Raw genomic sequence first — 23,042 nt, 5'->3', positions numbered from 1 at the left:
AGCACATACACATTGTACAGTAAATGATCAACATGCTGGTAGTGCCTGCTTTACTTTAGCAAAAACTGTCCCGAAATCACTTGAAAAGTCATGTGGTCTAAGTAATTAATATTACTGATAAACATGTGCCATCTGTTGCAAAGTTTCAAACACATTAAATCCTTTTAGTTTTTATTCACTGTAGTCAAATCACAGCAGGTTATTAGGGACAACCTCATGATTTCTTCATGGGTAAAGCAGCACAGACCCAGGGATCAAATTACTGCTGACATTTTATGACCATGAGGCTGTGGACACTGAGTCAGGCCTCTGTGACAGGAGGGTATAAGCACAGGAAAGGGACCTTTTGTTCAAGAGGCAGGTGTAATTTTTTTGTGTGTGATTATGTAAAAAACTGGCTGCTAGTTTCCATAACATCATCAGCTACATACACTGAAAGGTTCACACAGTCACGGTGTGTTGATGTTAATCTAGAGGTCGAAGGGGGGGAGAGGCTCATCACGGCCCTCTTGTTTGCCTAGCAGAACAGAGCACCTTCATCCCTACCAACAGCACAATTTCATGCCAAGTAGCTTGGAACGTTAACTATTAACTCTGAGGCTACAATTAAAAGCATTTCATCAGATAATGATTCCTCCACCACATTAAATGCAGGCACAGCCCTGTTGGCTACGACAGCTGGAAATGGCTTTAAGTTCAGTATTTATGGTGCACAATTTGCAGAGCACACAGAGACATGCTTTAAGCATGGAATGCCATCATTTGTCCAGGTACCATCATGCTACTCCAAATATTTAAAGGAAAGATACCGCAGTCTCCTCACCGGGTGTATTGGTTATGCAGCTAATATTTGGAGCACAACGTCAAATGTTTAGTATCCACAATGATGAAATTCATTGTTGTGTAATTATTAGACAGTTAGATTCAATAATTTAGGTAAACTCAGTAATTTACTTGCATTTTGACTTCTTACAAGATGGTTCACATTATAACATTCAAGGTTTTGTCTGTTCCCTAGAGAACAGCTCACATTCTACCAAAGAAAAAAGCCCAGAACTGCGATTAAAAACACTTTTGAAGTAGGGTTTCATTTACTCAACAACAAATACAAAATACTTTTAGTTAAATAAATGACCAGTCTTATAACATTCTGTTAAGTAAGACACTTAAAAAAGACTCATTAGTATGACTATATGCAGACCAATCATGCTTACATGCAACATCACCCACTCAAAAACCTCACACTATAGCAGGAAATCCCAGAGTACATAAGTAAAAATACCAACACTCTTCAAAGATCATGAATCATTTTGAACTCTCTGTTATTTCCATCCTGTAAAAGCAGAAACCGTTTTTAAAAACAATCAATTTAAAATCACTTTCACTTTTCACCTTCACTGAACCATTTTTTTCCTTGCATCACTCATGTTACAGGGGAATCCAAAACACTAAATATGACATTATAAGTGGATTTTTCTTTCAGTCTGGTGTACTTTGTCTCCCCCAAGTGGTTCACAGCAGTGCTTCATTTTCTTGTAATGTTATAAATATATAGATTAAACCAGTGGTTCCCAAACATTTTTTTGCTAGGCCCCCCTTGTTTTACAAGAAAAATGTTCGCCCCACCCCCGCGCGTGCACGCGCGCACGCACATCCTCCAACCACACACCCATATTTTGCTCCATTCCGATTTATTTCACACCTCAAACATTTATTAAACAATTAAGCAAATAAGTAATAAATTACAGGCAGCAATGAAATAAACTACTAACTCTTTTACGCTACGTCCACACATACACGGGTATTTTTGAAAACGCAGCTGTTTCGTCCACACGTAAACGGCGTTTCGAATCACCGAAACCGGAGATTTTTTAAAACTCCTTTTTTGCGTTTACGTGTGGACCAGGAATACAGAGTTCCTCACGCAACGTCAAAGGTTTGTGCCTTTTTTCACGTGGCGTTATTGTTTACATGAGATGAATTGCAGAATGGCAGATAGAGACGAAATACTGTTACTGTTAATCTGACTATCTGTAGGTTTTACACGCTTACATTTACACACGCAGTTACTGTCCCTCCATTTAGAAAGGCAGAGGCGTCACGGTGTGATTATTTTACGTGTAGTTGTTTTTTTTCCTGTGTAATAATATTCAACATTGCTATCAATACATTTTTCAAAAAATGCCTCTCTCTGCAAAATGGGTTTAAAAACATAAACAGCTGTGGGATACAGTTTGTCCGTGATTTGAACCGGGGGAACAAATCGTGGCAGGACCAGCCTGATATTATTTGTATCCCACTGTAACTTTACTGTATAAAGAGCTAACATCTCCAAAATGTCAGGAGTAGTTAGTCATTACAACAAGTGCTTGTGAACTAAAAATCAAGAATGTGGGATCCTGGTTGTCCGTGATTTGAAGAGCCCAGTGCGTGCTCCCGATGCAGGGAAAAGCAATTCTGCAGGGAGACCTACCTTGGCACTTGTGCAGGTGAAGCCAAAGGGAAGATATGCTTCACCATATTTTCTAGTCTTTGGCTTAGAATGAAGTTGGTTTGGAAACATATTCAGACATGCTTCATCTCCTGCTTTGCGTTTCTGTGGGTGCACCGTGCTAGCAGTGTCCAAGCGTTTTTGGGGTTTTTTTCCCTTTTCATCCCGCGCCCCGCCTGCCATGGCTCTGCGCCCCCCCTAGGGTGCGGGCCCCACACTTTGGGAAGGTCTGGATTAAACTATGATCAAATTCATGTCATTTAACTATTAATTATATAAAATTTATTTTTGAGCTTGATTATTTTCTTAACTACTCTAATTACTATAGATATCTATTTAACTATTTATCCACTACTTTTAACACAAAATTACTACATCATTATCTAGGAATTGCATTTTTGGTAACAGTTTCCATGTCGCAAGCAGCCTTTAGATATTTCACATTTTTTAACTACTTTTGCTGTATCAACAATGTATGTACAGCACTCATTTTATTATTTAAACAATTAAGATGTGACATTTCTTGCTATATCACTAACATGATTATCTTTACACATGCTTATATCTTTTCGTGGAATTGTTTCATGAAAGTCATGATTACTACACCTTTGAGAAGTTAAAATATCTGAATCGTAATTGTAATAATTAGTTTCCCCTTTTTGTTTAACTGTACGTTTATAGCTATGGGCAGGGACAGTAGAGAGTAGACAGGGCAGGAGGGAGAAAGCAGGGTATGTAAACATGCTTACACATCATATGTAGCGTTAGAGTCAGGCTGATATTTTTTCTGAGTTAAGGGAATCTGAACAGAATTTCCCGGACTTAGATAAAAAGCAGAAAATAACAGGCTAAGAATTGCTAGATAATATTAATAATCCAGGTTAGGCTAGGGGGGTGTTTTTCTTTCTGTCTTTTTTCCAGGAAAGGAACAGATTCAGACGAACTTAGACATGGGTGGAGTGGAGCAGAAGATCCCAAGGGGGAAATGGCAGGACTGCCACGTCGCTACCCAGAAGAAGGGAGTCATAATAATACTTGTTTTTGTTGTGGTATAAAACTCTATTGCCCGCTTACAGGGGTATCCTTTTTGTGAAGCAGACTGCTGGTTCACATCCAGGTCCAGCGCACTGTAACTTGTAATTTCAACTGCTAAAGTGAATGAAAAATGGAATTAAAAGCAGTTGTAAATGAAAGGAAAAAAGTGAACCTGTTGGGGTTGCAATGACCAGGAAGTATTTGTTGTCAAGTTGATGTAGTTCCATGTCATAGCAGAAGGTGACACTAGAGCCAAAGATATGATGTAAGGGTAGACAAAGAAAAATGTAGACGAGCTAGAATATGAGGGAATGGGATTGTTGTTGGTGCTAGCTAAGAGGATGTAATAAAGGCAGGAAGCAGAGATGAAAAAGGACTGGTTGTTGAGAAATAAGTAGAGAAAGAAAAGAGGGGTGAGTAAAAATGTTGAAAGCGGATTGTAGAGTAGGATAAAGGTGGTGGCTGAGCAGGTGTTTTCTCCCAATGCATTTGAGTGCAATTTGTTTTGGTGGTGAAGAGCATGGCAATAAATGTTGCATTCATGGGGATCCCAGAAATATTTTTAAGCATTTTATATACGTTTGAGTACACGGCCTCTGCATTAACAGCTTTAAAACGACACAGGACGTCACATTTTTTATAAGTATTCAAGCTGACACTGAACTTTTGTCAATTGAGGGCTGAAGTTGTAGCTTAGCAGCCACGTAACACAGCTACACGGCGAGCTACATGATTACAGTCACGTGGCATGAATAGCAGTTTGACATGCAATCTCATTTCTGTCAGTTTTCACAAAATTAAATCTCAGTCCATTACGCTGAAATGAGAACAAAATGACTGCAAAAAAAATCTTATAAGACAACTTCACTAATTGGACTTCTTTTTTCTTTCTGGCTCCTAAATAGTTATGAACTCACCTGAATGGTTGTGATGCCACAATGCTGTATGAGACCTTTTGTTTTTGGCCAGGATTATTTAGAGATTCAATGAGATTCACTTGTTGCCATACATTACAAAAAGAATTTCTAATCCAACAATTGAAAACAGTCCTCTATACTCAAATGTTATCTCACATCCAAAACTAGGAGTAAAAGGTAAGAATGATATCCCTGTGTTGGTGTTGTTCCTGGATCATTAAAACTGACGTTGGTACAGGTTCAAAAAATTTAACTGGTTTTCCCTCTGAGTGGTTTTACTGTACTTTAGTTAACTGGATTCTATTTATTCCATAAAGCTTTTAACTGTATTTTAGTATTATTATTATTTTTTTTAGTAATGTCTTAATGTGTTCTTTTTCACAGTGAGCATGCCTGCGCTGCAAAACAAACTGCACCAATGAGAACAAATCAAATGATTTAAGCAGAGAAACAGAAAATAATAAAATAACACCAAACTTTGTCAATACATTTAATTCTCAAGCTTCTTTGGGCTGCTCCCTTTAGGGATCCCCACAGTGCATCATCGGCCTTCAGCTCACTCCATCCCTAACATCCTCTTCTAATAAATCAACCCCTCTGCATGTCCTCATTCACTATATCCATGTATCTCCTTCCTTTGATATCATTCCCTTTTCCTCCTGCCTGGGAGCTACATCTTCAGCATCCTTGTCAATACATTTAATAACTGTACTTTTTAAAAGGAGTCTTAAACCTTTATGGATGTTTGGTACCAGCAGATGGCTGTTAATCCAATGATTAGCACTAAAATTTTACAAAAAATTTGATCACAATAAAGTTTTAACAAACCAGTCACATAGTTTTAGTGGAAAGAGAGGACACAGAAAAGGCACAGTTACAACAGATTCTTCCTTCCTGTTCTGTCGTGTTTCATGATTTAACCCTCTACAAATAACAGCCAAAAACAGAATGACAAAAAGACTGACTAGGGTTTTTTCATCTATTCAATATTTGGGTTTCCTTTCTCCTAACACACTGTACAGATCAAAATATGTACTCTATATTCAACTCTTCTAATACATTTGACTAATTTGCAGTTAGTGTAGAGTTTAAGTCTTCTGAAGCACCTCCCGTTAAACCTTCGTCCAGCTCTTCAAGATTCTCTGCGCTGCGTCGAGAGTACTATCTTGCTGTTAAGAGAAACAGAGGAAAAATAAAAACTGCACCTCAGCCAAGATTCATCTTCACTGGATAATTTTAGAGGTACTGTGTTTATTGACACTTTGTGTGTTTACCTTAATGAAGCAAAGGCGAATATATTTCTCAAAGTCTTTCGTAGACTCTTCTCCAACAAATGCAGTAACTGGAATGGCTGCTAGTTTCTGTATAAAATATATATATATTAACATTTTTTGAAAGCATTATAGAAACACATTGCTCCAATATAGTAGAATGAAGAAATATTTACCTTTTCTTTAATCATCCACTTCACAAACTTGTAGTCATAGGCTTCATCCTCATCCATATGTGAAAGGTCCTGATCTATAATGAACACAGAGAGGGGGAATATACATTTTAAGGATAAGAAACAGTCTCACTGACCAGTCGTCAGGTCAGCAGATCCTTACTGGGTTATTTTTGAGGTGTTGCTGCAGCTTGGGGATTTTTCCAGCCTATTTCTTATGAAAATTACATTTAATGAATAATATATTTATACTCAAATCTCACTTAACTGACTGCAGATGATCAAGTACACACAACATGTTGTAATACTCTCCAACCACTGTACCTGTCTGGCCTTACCAACTATGCCTACCGGCTAATTCATGGGATGCCGTTTGGGCTGGTTTTGTCACACAGGCATGGGAATCTGTTTGATCTAGTATTCATAAGTTATCCACATGACGGTCTACATATGCAGGGTTCATACGCATTTTACAGGGTCAAATTTTAAGCACTTTCAAGGTCCATTTTCAAGCTTTTCCAGCACATTACCAAAAAAAAGAATGCATGTTTAACTTAGCATCACCTCAGTAAGGCCATGTAAAAATTAAAACTAAAAATTTTAGGTTGACTTAAATGTCCTTTGTTCACCTTTTGTTAAAACATAGAATAATGCACCACCGGGGAACTTCAGTAGCACAAAAAAGTGGCTATTCTTTGTGCCCATATGGATCAGTCCCTCTTATTACCATTATTTCTTTGAGCCTTAAGTTGGTTAGTTAAGTATCGGACTAATTTTTAAACCTTTTACTTGAGTGAACTCACATTACTGCTACTACTAAGTAATGTTAGCCAAATTCACAGCATATTCCATAAATCACCATGCCATAACTAACTGCTATAATAGCACGGCCGTACTGCATCACACTCAGTGCATTTCAATCATTTCTCCAGCAAGTTTGATAGCTAGCAAAATAATAATAATAGTTTTACAAATTTGCATGTGTTATGTACACATTCTCAAAAATTATTTACTAGGACTCACCTATCATGTGACTCGAGAGCGCAAACTCCGCCATTGTCGTTTCCTTCAAACACTCATTTAAACAGCAAACTCCAGGCATGTTAGCGCACTCATCCCTGACTGTCCGGGGGAGGGGCGGGGTCACACATTGAAACAGACTGACATGCAGAGGTGCAGGGCAGCCCAGGCGGAGAAATTTTGCTTTTAGACTTTGCGACTCATTTTATTTCTCTATCTGATAAGAAAACTATTCGGTCAGATAGTTTTTTGTGGTAAATGAAATGCAGTTTCAAGTACTTTTAAGCACCACATCTGAAGTTCAAGCACTTTTCAAACCTTGAAAAGACAACATTAAAATTCAAGCATTTTCAAGGGTTTCAAGCACCCGTACGAACCCTGCATATGCATAATTTATCAAACTTGCATTAATAGACTTTCTGGTCACTTGGGGACACCAAAAACAAACTGTGTACATGACATTCATTGTGTGAAGTTTCGTTTGAGTCACTCACTGAGCCAGGGTTCTCCTGCATATAAAAAACTCCTTTGGGGAAGATTCTTTTTTAGGGTTAATGATGTAATTGTCTTTGTTACATCAATAGCAACTGTCAGTTGAGATTGCTTTCTTTTTTGAGTTAAAGGAAATGGTAAATGGACTGGTTCTTATAAAGCACGTTTCTGCTCTGCCTGGATACTCAAAGTGCTTTATACAACTAGCCTCATTTACCCATCCACACCTATTCATACAGACACTTTTTCCTATGTTTTTTCTATAGAGGTTCTTTATATCTAAAATTCACATGTTTGGCATACAGACTGGAGCAGCCAGGAATCGAAGCACCAACCTTCCAATTAGCAGAAGAACTGCTCTACTTCCTGAGCAACAGCCACCCCAAAGCACACAATATAAATATGAAAACAGAAAATTGTTAACTAGACCCAGCTGAAGTTAGAACACAATACCAAACTGTAAGAAACACAAGTCACATGTAAGTAAGTGTTTTGCGATGTCAGTTTAAAATTGCAGTAACTCACTAAGAGCTGTGACATCCACGAGCATGAAGTAGCCTCCCTCTGGGATTACGGGAGTCATGCCAGCCTCCTCCACAATGGCAGCCAGGCGGTCCCTCTTTCCTTCAAGTTCATCTGCCAGTGAAGTGAAGTAACACTCAGGCTGATCCATCAGCTCATAGTTTAGGAGTAAACCTTGTGCTACTGCCTCCTGACAAGGAAAACAACTTTAGAACTGAAGTACAATCAAGAGCCTGCATAACTGAGATGTTTGGTGGACTTGCCTGCAGAGGTGTGGGACAGGTGTACAGGGAATTCTGCATGACGGTCTGAAGATGCTTCATCAAGTGCTCAGGTCCAATAGACCAACCAAGCTAGAAGATACAAATGTCACAACAAGGTCAGATTAGTGATTAAATAAGTCAATGTTAAATAATAACATGGCTTAACACAACTTACCTTCCATCCAGTCACACTAAACGTCTTTCCTGCACTGCCAATAGTAACAGTTCTATCCCACATTCCAGGCAGAGTTGCTGCAGAGAGAAAACAATGTTGAAATGTCAAATACAAAGTAAAAAGTAATTATGTGTTTCAACAATTTGGTTCACAGTCATAAAGGTAGAATTAATAAATTAGAAACACATAGGAGCAGGCGCCAGTTTGTGAAAAACGTCATTTTGATGCACAATCTTGATTACATTCTCCGAGCTGGACATGGCCGTCGCTCCTAACTACATTTCATGTTTGTAGCTGGAGAAATGCATGTTGACCAATACACATACCAATTTTGACATGCTGGTGTCCCCTGTAGACGAGCCACTCATAAACCTCATCACTGAAGCACAGAGTGTCATGTTTAATGCAGAGGTCTGCGATCATCTGCAACTCGTCTTTGGTGAAAACCTGCAGGAAGAAGACAGGAACGAACTCGTCAGAGCAACGGTCATCTTCTCAGTGGTTTTTTCAAACACAGTGACAGATAACAGCTGTCTGCTTACCTTTCCAATGGGATTGTTGGGAGTGTTGATGATGATGGCCTTTGTCTTAGAGTTGAATTTACCTGCAAGCTCATCTGGGTCCAGAAACCAGTCAGCGCTTGTGATCGTCTTCTTTCCAGACTTCTGAAATGTTGAAGATTTGTGTTAAAGGTACTGACATCTGCCAACATCCTCAGGCCAGAGCAGCAGGTAGACAGTGCTCCATGCACTGAATTCAGATGAACTCTTTACAGCACAGCACATCTTTCTAACAGTGAATTTTCTCTTTTCTCATGTTAATAGTTTATTTATATGTTGTACAGAATAGGTTATACTATTTTTGCAGGTTGTTTTAAGTTGTATTTGGGGATGCAAACTAAACACATGGCCATACTTACAAGTCTTAGCGGTATCAACACAGGCTTGCCCCCGGCCATACGGACCATAGGTACATAACAATCAAAGAAAGGTTCAATAATGATGACCTGGAAGAAGGGAAATTACACAGTGAATGCGCTGGGAGAACATTTATGGACGTAAATATGAACGTTTCTGAATATGAAGCAAGGGAGCGAAGTCCTCACCTCATCCCCTTCTTCCACTAGAGCTTGGATGGCGCTAAATAAGGAACCATAACCACCAACCGTGACCAGAATTTCTTTTAAGGGATCAATCTGACGTCCATAGGCCTTCCCATACACCTGAGAGAGGGCCTTCACCAAAGATGGATGCCCCTTTTCAATAAACACAGAGCATAAGTGAAAGAAAAGAAAAAACATGAGCAATGTAGTTACTGCAAATCTGTCATAATAATGCAGTATTCATTAAGATGGTATGGGAGTTTTAACACAGGAAACTCTGCAGATTGTGGTCTACAAAGACTTACAAAGCCTCTGGTGTACTGGTTCAACCTGTCAACTGATGCGGCCTTCGCTAGCGCCTCCTTGACATAAGAAGGTGGAGGGATGTCTGGAAAGCCCTGGCCCAGGTTAACAACAGATGGGTCGGCTGCCAGTGCCGTGAAAGCCACCCTAAAGTAACACAGGAATAAAGCTTCACTAGAAACAACAGAAATTAGTACATATTTTTGACCAACGGGCAAATAAGGGCATATTTTCATATTTTAAAGTGGTACAAAAGTCATCCAACAAAACACAGAACGATTACTATGAAGGGATATTAGGCCCTTTCAAGCTAAGAAAATAAATTATAAAAAATATAATGGAACAAACTCACAAATGCTCTGACAAAATCAGTAGCTGATAGGTTCGTAGCTTGAACCCATTCGCTGGAACGTTGAAGGCAATGTAATTACACAGCAAGCAAGACACGAGTAGGCAAGTTCTTTATGTTTCACGTGCACGGGAGAGAACTGGACAGGCGCCGTTCCTTCGCTTGACCCCAGTTGCTCTCGTCCGCTCCCCCGTAACACTGCTCTTTTATTGTGGTTCCATGAATATACATAGGGTCATTAACATATGACATCTTATATAGGTATACATGTGAACAAAGAATACCCTGTGTGTGTGTGTGTGTGTGTGTGTGTGTGTGTGTGTGTGTGTGTGTGTGTAATGTGACTCCCCAAAGCTGGTGCCAGGAGTCTAGCTGTCCATCTAAACAAAAGGCTCTTATACTTAACCAGATATACGTGTGTTTGCTATACCATATATCAGCAAGAGAAGATACCCCTCTCCTAGGAGGAGTGTGATCTATACCAGAACACTCTAAAGAGGAGTGGACGCACTCCCCTCTTCATGCTACACAGAGTTGTTACAGACCTCCTAGGATGAGACATTCTTTCACTCTACAAATGATTATATACTTCTAAGCATATATGAGTAAATATTTCTAAGCATAAATGGCAATAAACAATACAAATCTAACATTTCCCCCCTTTTGACAATTATGCTAGAAAAGTACCCAGTTATGAATACGTCGTGTCTGACAGTGTCAATGCAAACATTTTTATACTCAGCATATGTCAATGTACACAGTTTGGCAAATGTATTAGCAGTTATCCAATTTTTCATTGATCTCATTCAATGGTAAACTGCATCCTACAGGTGAACAAATGAATTGTTAATGCTCAAAATAGAAATTAACATTTTCAAAAACACTCCAGCCTGGTGGTGCTCCTCTACAAGACATGTAAGTCACACGTCTCTCCACAGGGTGGTTTTGTAGCGTGTCATAAATGTCTCTTCCAATTGTTTCCATCACTGTCCATAGGACCAGAGTCCAAATGTATGTAGAATAGACATTCAAACCAGTTGAGTTTGTTGTTTGTCAACGTGGGTCTCAGCTATCTTGAAAGCTGCAGACCTCTTCAGCACTCTAGTTTTATGGCCTCTGCCAACCCCCATTACCTCTCTTCAGTCCTCTGTCCTGTGGGGGATATTTATGACTCCTCCATTGTCCATTCTCTCTGCAGGAAAAACCCTCTGTGGAAAGGGTGCTGGATCCAGTTATCTTACTGCTGTTATGATCCCAGCACTCTTCAGTGTGCCATCGTATGCACAGTACAGTGACACAGCATTAGGTGATGTTCATAGGAGACTGCTGTCATCACGACCATAGCTTCTAGTTCCTGTGCTTTTCACAGAATCATGATGCCATCCTTGGACTCCGCCTGCGCTGTCGATGGAGCTTGGCACGCTCCCCTTATCCTTCAGGTGCCCGTCCGTTGTCCACAATCTCCTCTGTTGGCCTCTTGAAAGCCCCCTTGGCACAACTCTCATTCCGACGCAGCTTCGTGGTCCTTGCTGTGGCTCCAAAGTCTGATCTCATGATGGGCCCCAAACAGCTCGACCTTTGACCTCAACCACTGCCTTGGCTGTCAGCTATGCCTGGAATGGGTTCACTTCTCACTGGGCCTCAGAAGATTTCTCAGGAGATTCCTTTCAGCAATACTCTGACTGCTGCACCTGTATTTCCTTGCTAGGAGGAAGAACTTCTATTTGGAAAGCATGTAAACCATCATCACACCACATTCTTTAGTTCAGTGAGCTTCACTTATGGACCATTAAAGCCTCATCTGAACATGGATGTACCACTTGCATAGGTTTAATACCTGTAAATGAACTGTTAATCACACAAAAATCCTAAAAACATAGTTTAGAAAACATAAAAAAGATAGTTTCATGTAACTCTGTAATTCTGGACCCCTCCTCTTGACGCATGGACACTCCCATGAGTCAACTCATCAAACCTAGATTCCTGTCTGAAAGAAAAAAAGTTAGCTAGATCATGTCCCAGGCAACATCAGGGCATCTCCCCCTTTGGAGCAGCACCACCCCGGACCTATAACCCTGCAATAAAAGATGTTAGTGTGTTTTGAAAACCTGGCTCCGCCAGGAGCCTGCATACACACCATCATGGCCTGGAAAACAAGATCTAGAAGTAAAATCAACCTTCACACTTATAAACAATTGTATAATACGACTAATAAAGCATTCAGCATCAGCAGGACAAGTATCACGTGCAGGTTTTCTCAAATCAGTAAACTGCAATTATTGGCATAATTCGCCTCAGACATGGATCATCCCATGTACTCAGTTAACATTAATGTAATTGGTGACTTCCCTTAAGCAAAGTCACTCCATGTATTTAACACTAGGAGCTCAGTAGTGGCCAGCTAATGAGCCCCATATTAAACTACTCCATAAACACTGCATCTCTTATTTGCTTTCTCATGTTACTTGTCCGTCTCTGCTGAATCCTCTACATGCACTCTTAGAAAAAACAAACATTAGCAACACACATGGATAATCCTGGAGGTCAGGCACAAATTGACAGGGTCCAGAGGTGCTGTAAAAAGACCATAAAGTTCTCACATGTTATTCACATCGTCAAAGTAACCTTTAACATTTTCCCAACAACATAGTGTAACTGCATCACCAACTCATAACACAGTTTTCTTCATACATGAACCCAGAAATCCTTTAGTAGGAAAACATCAACCAGCTATACTGGTATGAATCACATGATCAACTCACATGAAGAACTGTAATGCTGTAGAAATGTTAGCGCTGCGCAGGTGTATACACACTTTTTCACAGTTACCTCTGTGAGCAACACAAGGTAGTGAATAACAAACCCATGGTGAATTCACAGACACAGAAAATTTTAAACTAAAAGGTTAAATTTGCAGAGTTCACATAGTCATGTGACCCAAGTTTCCTCCTGTGGTCTCCTTCTGCTCCTGCAATAGAGTCACACACAGAGATGCATCCACACATTTGTCAGGTGGGGGTTAACTTCACAAAATGGTGTTAAATCAGTCAGTCTCGTCAGCTTTTGTCAGCTGTTGTCAATCAGTCAGTTTAATTTCTCTTACTCATTTGTCATTCACTCATTCATGCATTCATTCATTCTTTGCTAAAAGTGGAACCCATCGACGCATTCTGTTTCCACCCTCAGCAAAATGACGTCATTTCAAAAAGAAAAGAATTTAGACTGGATTTTCTCGTTGAATCCTTTTGGACAGGAACTTATTTTTTAATTGTCCCAGATAAGTGACTTTCTCCTGAGCCCATTTTAATGTGGAGAAACTCACTTGCAACAATTTTCTCGACGACATGTTGTATAGCGTTTCTGTTCTAATCGTGCAGATCTGCTCGAACAGAGATTATCAAACAAAACTTTCAGTGCACTGTGAAAGTATCAAAATAAAAAGGCCTCGTTCAGTCATGACACATGCTCCTCATCTCAGGAGGGTAAATCATACCATTAGCATGATTTAACATACCATCATACTAATTGGCAGGCTCAACTTCGCAACAAAAGAAAAATCATCAGCTAGATAAATTCAAAACCAACCCAACCATTAGCCGCACAACACACAACATAAGCCTCATGTCTCATTAGCTATGAATTTTAATCCCCAGGACTGTACTTTTTACTCATTTAGGCCACAAATTTTATTTACTTTTCCTTTTTTCCCCTTCATCATAAAACATGTGACATGTTGTCATGCATTTCACAAAAGAAGTGTGTTCTTATGTGTTCAGAGTTGTGTATCTGGGTGCAGGATTCATTCACACATCACAACAGGAAACTCAGTGTTTGTAGAGTCTCCACTCTAACAAACTCCAACACATCTCATTCACTCGTGCTAGAATTCAATCACCTTTCCTTAATCTAAGAACGATCAACAAATTTGCATATCAGCTATTAACCCACTAAGATGACAGGACAACAGAAATGCATGTTCAAAATATTATCACAAAAATAGAATTTCCCTCATACAGTAAAATATTTTGTGCTGCATCAATCAGGCAGAAAGCATCTCCCAATTTACTATATTAACAACTAAATTTATTGTCTGATCACTGGTTGGTCAAACCAGAATCTTGTTTCCCACAAAAATTAAACTGTTGTCCTGCAACCTGGAGAGTTAACTGTCAGCATTGGATAAATTCAGCATTTGATAACAAGTGTCTGCTAAATTGGCACAATTTTAACACTGATGAAAGATAACAAGCTGATTTTCATCGCATGTGTGTTATTAGGCAGGTTTAATCAATGTGTCTGTGGAGCTGCATCTCCAGCAGGGCATGTTCTTAAAGCTGCCTTTCCTACACACTCCTCTGCTTTTAATTGATCATTTTTAACTAATGTGCTATGAGTCCACTGGTCTTTTCATCACATGAAGTGACTTGGACAAGATGATAAACAGACTCACATGCTCAAGATGCTGTCTAATCTTCATGGACTCTCTTTTGGTTGTGTTAGTAGGGTTAATGCATGTTCTGCTTGTGTGTGTGATTTTGTATATGTTTCTTTTTGCAGTGTTTCAGACTCTTTCACAGTTTTCCAACGTAAGCAGTCAGTATTATTTTCCCCAGATTTTCTAACCAAATTTTTGATTTCCCACATTAAACACCAGCATTCCTCTGTGTTCTCACCTACTGCTCTCACTCTGTTGTCCTCTCCCACTTGAACATTCCAACAGCCGGCAGTTCTTCTTCAGCTTTGTCCTGTATTCTTCACTGTCTCTTCTTGCCATTTTCTCCAAAGGTGGCAAATGTCAAACTCCCAACAGTCTCCTCAGTTCTCCTCAAACGTTCTTTTCACAGTGAAGTTGCAGCTTGTTGGAAACACAGTGCCATTCATCAATCAGTCAGGATGATGGTTTGCTCTTCTTCTCCACTGCTATTTGTCCACACTGCTGCTGCTTGCTGGGACTCTTTGCTCAGGACTTTGCTGTCTCTTTATCTGCCATGTTATTGCTCTTTGGAACTGCATTCCTTGTCTTCAGGGAGGAGTGAGAGCTCGCTTGTGAGGATAAGGAACACATGGTGCTGTACATAAGTTAGCCAAAAATTGGCCTGAATGTTTCCAATGATCTTAAACTATAACTTTATTCCGACTGCTGCATGTGGAAAATCGATCCAGGTCTGCTTTTCATCTGAAAGTGACAAAACTAAGACATTTTCATTATTATCATCACTGCTTAACCGACACACAGAACTCTCTCTCTGTCTTTCGTGAACTCTCCTTTCTTAAAAGCAGAAAATGAGATTGTAGTTGTTCTTGGCTGATAAACACATAGCCTTTTTCCTATGATTATTTTTTTTCATCTACAATGTAAATTTTGTCTGGTCCTTACTCTACACTTTTTTTTTTTTTGCATAGTGACCTGCAGAATCACTAATTGGAGGCTTAAAAGTTACTTTTACACAGCGTGCACACACACTGCGACGTCAGACACATTCACACTCACTTTTTTCATCTGCATAAATAAAACATACGGCTGATGACATGTGCCATGGTGATCCATAAGTATGATCACAAGTTTATTTAATTATTTTTCAACCCAACAAAGCAAATAAACAAAAACATGATGCTGATGCTATGAACACTCTACACACATGAATCAAGATCCAGGAAAACTGCTGCGCATCTGAAAGAAGAAGCTGAACTCAAGGATACGCTACATACTCGAGTTATCATAGTTCTCTTCCCCTCTATTTGATGAGTTCTCAGCCAGCTCCTGATCTGATAATGTGTAGCTTGCTCATCAGCTCAGAAGAGACAGCAACGCAACCTCACACAGTGGTTGCGTGCTTTGCCCACAGTGGCAAAGACTTACACATATTAATTTCAGTTTCTCCATCATGTAGTTTTAGCCGTTTTATACAGGGTTCAGCATATTAGTTGTTTTCATAGGTGTGCTCTATATCTCAACAATGGCTCATATTAGAATGACAGTCTTTCACACAGGTCAAGTGCCTCTATGCACGTCATTAGTTTAAATATTTACCTGTTTTACTTCATCTCATATGGCATTGTACTGAATTTGAGCAACCTTAAACTTAATGCAGATTACTATTAACAACTGGTTAAAGTAATGGTCTGGAGCACAGGCTGTTGTTGATCAGGGCAATCTAAAGAATCATCTAAACATTTTGTGTCAGCACGGGGTGGGTGAAAGCCATTCACCAGAGCATATCTTAACTGCTGCTGATGTGGGGTGGCCTTCTCCACACGCTCTTCAAGGCTGCTGTATTTTCTGAAAACTTCCAACATTTGAGATTCTCCCGCAACCAATTTACGCTCATGACAGTTATGAGAATATAAATACCTCGCACTGTTGGGAGTAAATTCTTGCAAAAATGTGTTGTCTTCCTGTGAGGCAGTCTTACTTGCTCGGGAACCCATGATAACAACAACAACCACGCCTGCTCCGCAGCATTCATACAAACACAACAAATATCCTCTCTCACAAACAACAAAAATTAGGCCTATTTTCTCAACGCAGTCTCACACAGTGGCTGCGCGCTTTGCCGCACTCAGTGGCAAAGACTTACATAACAGTGATCACGCGCTTTAACGCACACAGTGATGAAGACTTTCAACTCAGTCTCACATAGTGAATGCGTGCTTTGCCGCACTCAGTGGCAAAGACTTTCAACGCAACCGCACACAGTGGATGCGTGCTTTGCCGCACTCAGTGGCAAAGACTTGAAACTTACTCGGCTTTGCTTAGGGTGTAATATCAGCCTCGGATCCCGCCGATCGTCATTCATCAAAGAGAGAAAACAGACAGCTAATCCACCGGCCCGATGACAAATTCTCACGTTTCGCTGACGTCAGGGTTCTCTCCTTGGTGAATGCCAACTCCAGGGATCCGGCATCGAAGGACCAATTAATGATAGGTTCGTAGCTTGAACCCATTCGCTGGAACGTTGAAGGCAATGTAATTACACAGCAAGCAAGACACGAGTAGGCAAGTTCTTTATGTTTCACGTGCACGGGAGAGAACTGGACAGGCGCCGTTCCTTCGCTTGACCCCAGTTGCTCTCGTCCGCTCCCCCGTAACACTGCTCTTTTATTGTGGTTCCATGAATATACATAGGGTCATTAACATATGACATCTTATATAGGTATACATGTGAACAAAGAATACCCTGTGTGTGTGTGTGTGTGTGTGTGTGTGTGTGTGTGTGTGTGTGTGTGTGTGTGTGTGTGTGTAATGTGACTCCCCAAAGCTGGTGCCAGGAGTCTAGCTGTCCATCTAAACAAAAGGCTCTTATACTTAACCAGATATACGTGTGTTTGCTATACCATATATCAGCAAGAGAAGATACCCCTCTCCTAGGAGGAGTGTGATCTATACCAGAACACTCTAAAGAGGAGTGGACGCACTCCCCTCTTCATGCTACACAGAGTTGTTACAGACCTCCTAGGATGAGACATTCTTTCACTCTACAAATGATTATATACTTCTAAGCATATATGAGTAAATATTTCTAAGCATAAATGGCAATAAACAATACAAATCTAACAGTAGCGGCAGGAAATAACTTGTACTACACTCTCCTCAAGCATTTTGCATAAAGTTCCCTTTGAAACTCACACTAACGGCACAAAGCATAATGAGCTGCTGGAGTGGAAAAACTGTTGGATTACTCCTCATGTAACATGTGAAATCTGACCCTGATCAGTGGCCTGTTAACAGAACTCCTGCTGTCTCTTATAAAGACATACAAATGCTTTACTCACCAGACATTCTTGTCCAGTCCTTCAATTCTTTTGGCATGTGTGTGCCGTGACATCATTATGTGCTGCAACAAAATACAAAAAAGTATGACAACTTCCACTACTTAACAATTTCCAGTCACCCAACATAGAGGAAATTGCTGTGGTGGTAAAATAATCATCAACCAGCTGAATCTTGAGAAAACGAAAAAGTTTCAGGACTTTGCTCGGTGGCTGTGTAGCTTCTCCAGTTATACATCACTAACAAATCAGTTCAATCAGTGTATCCTGCCAATTAACAACCACATATCACATACCCTCTGTGACTCAGTTCAAATCTTTTTAAAGTGCTGTTACCTGTGAAGTAGTAAACCTCTTTCTGCAGGTTACGTGAGCTGATCGACATGTAAACCTGGAGCAGTTCAGGACCTGTCGTGCAATGCTCATGCTGCACAAAAAGAAAGGCAATTAAAAGAAAGTGAGTTAGTTTACTTCTGCTTTCCCACTATAGCCTGTAGCTTTCTGCAATACCTTTGCTGCTGTGACTATGACTTTTTGCTCAGTTAGATGCCTCCACATGGATGAACTGTGGTTTTATCATTCTAGTAAAGGACAAAGTCCTGCTTTTTTTACAAGACATCAGTTATCATTTACACCCTGGAGAATGTAGTCCAGCAAATTAGCTATTAAATGCTCTTTTTGCCTTTGGGTTCATTTAGATTTAAAAAGAAAAAAAAAATTAGGATTTGAATGCAAAGAAGTGCAGCCAAAAATGGGGCGAGACACAGATTTAATTATAAGATTAATTATCTGCAACTGGATCGGGCAGTGAACTTCTTCAAATGTGGTAACAATTATTAATGCACTTAATGTAATACTTTTTAAATTTGTAACAGAAGAATTATTCTTTAACAAATCAATTCAATACATTCATAACAAAATTAATAAATAGACAATTTTAAAAACACTTGCTCTTTTGTATTTGTTTCATACACATTGGCAAGACATCTGCGTGGTTATCTCGGATCTTTACATTCTTCTTAAAGTTCATTTTCAAACTTTTAACTTTGGGCTTTGATATTTTTATTCACAATGGTCAATACATTGCAATAAAAAATAACTGCCTACAGCTGCAACAGTAGGTGGCGCCGATGTTCTTCACTTCAGTCCAGCAGCCCACTGTCCCGTCACGGGTACTGCTGGGCAATACCGGGGAGATATTATCCGGTAGGGAGACACTGAAAACCCATGAACCGGTTTCACCTGCTAATTTTCCCTCAGTCGGTTTATGCAGCTCTGCTGGCTGACATAAACACGGATGTTCTCAGTGAAACATCTGAGTCGTGTGCTATCGTCGGCTGCAGATGAATACACAGCACCAGCTAGCTGAAGCTAACGGTAGTAAAAATGCTGATTTAGGGATTAGCTGCTCCGTTAGCTTCACCTTGCTATGAAACCCTCTGCTGACAACCAATGCTATCAGCCCTTCTTCACACATCACATACCATGCAGTCGTAGAAGTTAAGGCACTGGCTCTGCAATCACAACTTACTTAACACTTACAAACAGCTCCAGCGGTCAGGACGAGGAGGAGACGTCACTGCTGCTGCGTTTATAGCTACCGGAAATTTGCGAGTTTTAACTCTTAGTGACACTTAGTGATATGAGTAAATGGCTCGACTCATGAGGAAAAACCATACACACTTTATTTAATTTTTAGAAATCCAACGAAAGCCACTTAACACTTAACAGCATGAGGACCGTTAAAACGCCTAAGTTCACGTTTCGTCTTAAATTATTTGTTTACGTAGCGGACGTGAAGGCAGCACTGTACTACCACACAGGCCAGTGAGGTGACGTTTGTGTCACGTGTGGGGTAACAAATAATGATTTCACCTAAGTAGTCTTTGCGGTCACTTTTTTACTCTGTCCATTAGTCCATTATTAAATGAGTCGGCATCTATAAGCCAGTTGATGATGTTAATGTCACGTTTAACAAAACAGCCACCACATCCAACTAAACAGTCCTGGGTGGATTGTTTATGAGTCTGTGCCAAGACTGACACCGTGGCAATGTGTAACAAGACATGCAGGGTTGTATTTGGAAACAAGGTTATCGAACATTTCTGGGTGAATTGGACAATACATGCAGTTTGGGGCTACATGCCAGTCAGTGGTCTTCTGGATCTTGTCAAAATTGTTGGCATTTTGAGCATCGACCATGCAGTACTATCTGGAAAGCATCTGATTGGCAGTAGTTTAATTTGTTCCTTATGAAAATGATCCCAAACACACTGCCAATGCACTAAAAGCATACATGGATAGAAAACCATACAACTGAAGACTATCAGGCATGGGTTGGCCACCCTGGATCCAGGACCTCAACATTATTGAAGCAGTCTACGATCATCTTGACAGAAAGTGGAACAAAAGGTAGCTAACATCTAAACAAGCTCTGAATGTCCTGCAAGAAGCCTGGAGAACTATTCGTGAGGAAATTACCGGAAAGCTTGTCTAAGAGAGTTCAGGCTATGATGAAGAATAAACGTGGGCATACCATATAAATACTTTTAAGCTCATTAAATTTGTACAAACACAGTTTTTGCCTTACATGCTGTATTTCTATGTATTTTGCAAATGTTTAACTAAACCTGTGCATCTATTTTACATTTTCCTAGGAAAATATAAAGAAATGAGGGCTGTAATACTTTAATTCTGTAAATTTTAGTAAATGAGTGTTTATTTACTGCTGTTATTATTTGGAAAAACAACATTATTTTCTATATTTTATATTAAATCAAGGTAGGAAACCACAGAGGAATATGGGATGCCTTGCCAGAGCTTTTCTCTGGCTTATCCCTATTGAATTTGCAATCATATGTCCGTAGGGATATTTGAAGACATTAAATATCTGACCGCCTTTCTGAAAAACCTGCCAAGAAAGCACTATCAACAGCACGTTGCCTTCGGATCAGATTTTTATTGCTTTAAAAGGTTTTTACTGTTACAGTAAACTTTGTGTTACATCACTCTTAAATCTCAACTCCACTGATTTTCATGGATTTATTTCCAACTATTTCTTTCATAATAAACCCATAGACTGAGGTGTCTTAAAATGGATTACATTTAATCAGGATTACATAACCAGATTATCAAAAGAAAGATGTGCAAATATATTTCCATTTTTTATTCCTTCATTGCATTTTGAATAAATTCTGCCAATTTAAATTTCAAAATACAAAAAGTTTGTGTAGAACTAAATATGCTAAATGACCTCATTAAAAATGTAGTAACTTTTTTCCCAGATTTAAATAATTTTTTATTCAGCAACCAAACTCCTTTGTACAAGGGTAAGGTTTTCTGAGCTTTATGCTTCCATGGAAACAGCTTTCAGATGAAATGTGGACGTGGATTAGATCAAATCATCAGGTAAATAAACTTGCAGCCTTTGTTCACCCAAATATGGCTGTGCTTCAAGTTTCCAACTTAGCAATTCTTGCTAAGTAGCAGTGGGAGAGTGGGAAAGGTGGCACCAGAAATAAGTCAAAGTGATAAAAGTCGTAATGTTATTCTAACCAAAGAGGGGCTTTCTCGGCTTTAAATCATGGCTACACTGAATGTTTCTAAGGGGACAGTGCATAGAGCTGAAAAACAAATCAAATGTTAGGACGCCATCACAACATCACTATATCAAGCTTTGTTCCCTGAGAAAGAGAGAAAAGAAACTTAATCACAGATGTAATTTTATAAAATAAAGAACAGAAAGTTCCAACCATAAAAGCTCCTGTCAAAAAAGATCTATAGAGGTCCTAAAGCATTAGCGTCAATACACAACTTCCCAGGATTGGAAACAAGGCCAGGCACTTTAGAGAAACCAACATTTCACAGTGGATGATGAAAAGCGTTACACTGGTTATGGGGATATGCAAACAGTACTCTCACTGATATAAACTAGACAAAACACCTCAAGTAATGAAAATTAAAACTATTCTAAGCTATGTATTCCCTCGTGATAAATGATCTATCTCACAGATCATGCCAGTTGTTTTACACTGCATTAACTGGACTTAAACTGAGAAGAGTGTATGCTTGAAAATACAAAATAATTAAAATATTACTGGTGTATACTGGTTTAGAAGCTGCAAAGTGATTCACTAAGTGAATAGATTAGCCTTCAAGAAGATGGTATCGGGTAGCATCTGCTCTTTAAGTTCTCTACAAGATACAGTGGAAGTGCTGCTGGACTAAAATTGATGGCGGTGGGAAGTACGAGGCGATGTCTTAATGGCACTCTAATATTTTACATTATAGTAACAGCTCACTCAAACTGCACTATCAGTCTGTGCAGCAGGAAACAGAGGCAGTATTTGTAATACTAGTTAGTTGATGTCTGCAACAGCCACAAACGCTAACAGTGTTCAAAACAACTTAAAAGCTTTCCTGCGAGATAACAGAAGAAGTATAGCACAAAGAGTCTCTAATTCCTAAAGTGGAATTCAGTGGTGGAAGTTACAGAACTTTTAAATACTTTCACTAATCTGTGTTTTACTTAATTGCTTTTCAAAGGCAAACTGGTTCATTTTTACACTGCTTTTACATAACGGGGATCTGTTGTGCTCATTTCCTCAATTTCATGTTTTTGTTCTTGGAGTCTACTTGTTACGACCTCAGCTCACCTGGAGGAGGAGAGGAGGAGTGACTTTAAATAACAGAATGAAAAGGGTTAGAGTTAAGTACTTTATTTGGGGTGTTGGTAGGGAGGTGGTGGAGGCGGTGCAGTGCAATGAAATACAACGTTAAACAACAAAGAGGCATGGGTCAGACTTTTTATTTTAAATCACAGCTGCCCTGATTAACAGCACGTTACCAGGCACCAGACCAATGAAACTGGCATCAGGTATAATTCATAAGGAGCAGACAGGTGAGGAAGGCAGGATGATAGGCATATGCAAGCACCAGTCAGGAGCATGGGCCTGCACAGATTAGTTAGCATAAAAAACTGTTAAATTATTCAAGGGCAACAGAGTAAAGCAACCGCGGGCTGTTACACGGCTGCATTACTCAGAGTTCCTCAGTTCACCCTGTGCCTGAAAGGAGCTGTTTTAACTCCTCTCACTTTAAGTCTACCGTCCCTTTTAGCCTACGGCATGAATAGCAATTTGGTTCCTGATCTGATGTCC

At 39.6% G+C, this 23,042-nt stretch overlaps 1 protein-coding gene across 4 annotated transcripts; it reads right to left on the bottom strand.

The window, feature by feature from the left end:
- Nucleotides 1-4,919: 4,919 nt before the first annotated feature.
- Nucleotides 4,920-19,479, bottom strand: LOC134620614 (kynurenine--oxoglutarate transaminase 3-like). 4 transcript variants are annotated; one of them, XM_063466836.1, is made up of 14 exons: nt 19,415-19,479; nt 18,220-18,310; nt 17,887-17,948; nt 9,767-9,911; nt 9,465-9,614; nt 9,279-9,365; nt 8,902-9,024; nt 8,686-8,806; nt 8,360-8,436; nt 8,185-8,274; nt 7,925-8,111; nt 5,891-5,964; nt 5,718-5,804; nt 4,920-5,612 (listed from the first exon to the last, which is right to left on the bottom strand). In XM_063466836.1, the coding sequence occupies exons 2-14, from the start codon at nt 18,307-18,309 to the stop codon at nt 5,556-5,558; spliced, it is 1,350 nt and encodes a 449-aa protein (XP_063322906.1). In that variant the 5' UTR covers nt 18,310; nt 19,415-19,479; the 3' UTR covers nt 4,920-5,555. The 4 variants fall into 4 exon arrangements, with proteins under 4 accessions (XP_063322906.1, XP_063322908.1, XP_063322907.1 ...); XM_063466838.1 differs by having other exon boundaries at nt 19,426-19,474; XM_063466837.1 differs by having other exon boundaries at nt 19,368-19,450.
- Between the last annotated feature and the right edge of the window lie 3,563 nt (nt 19,480-23,042).

Source organism: Pelmatolapia mariae, linkage group LG23 (genome assembly GCF_036321145.2).
Source record: "Pelmatolapia mariae isolate MD_Pm_ZW linkage group LG23, Pm_UMD_F_2, whole genome shotgun sequence".
Taxonomy (NCBI): Eukaryota; Metazoa; Chordata; class Actinopteri; order Cichliformes; family Cichlidae; genus Pelmatolapia; species Pelmatolapia mariae.
The sequence above is the reverse complement of the archived record's forward strand: the minus strand, read 5'-3'. Positions and strand labels throughout refer to the sequence as shown.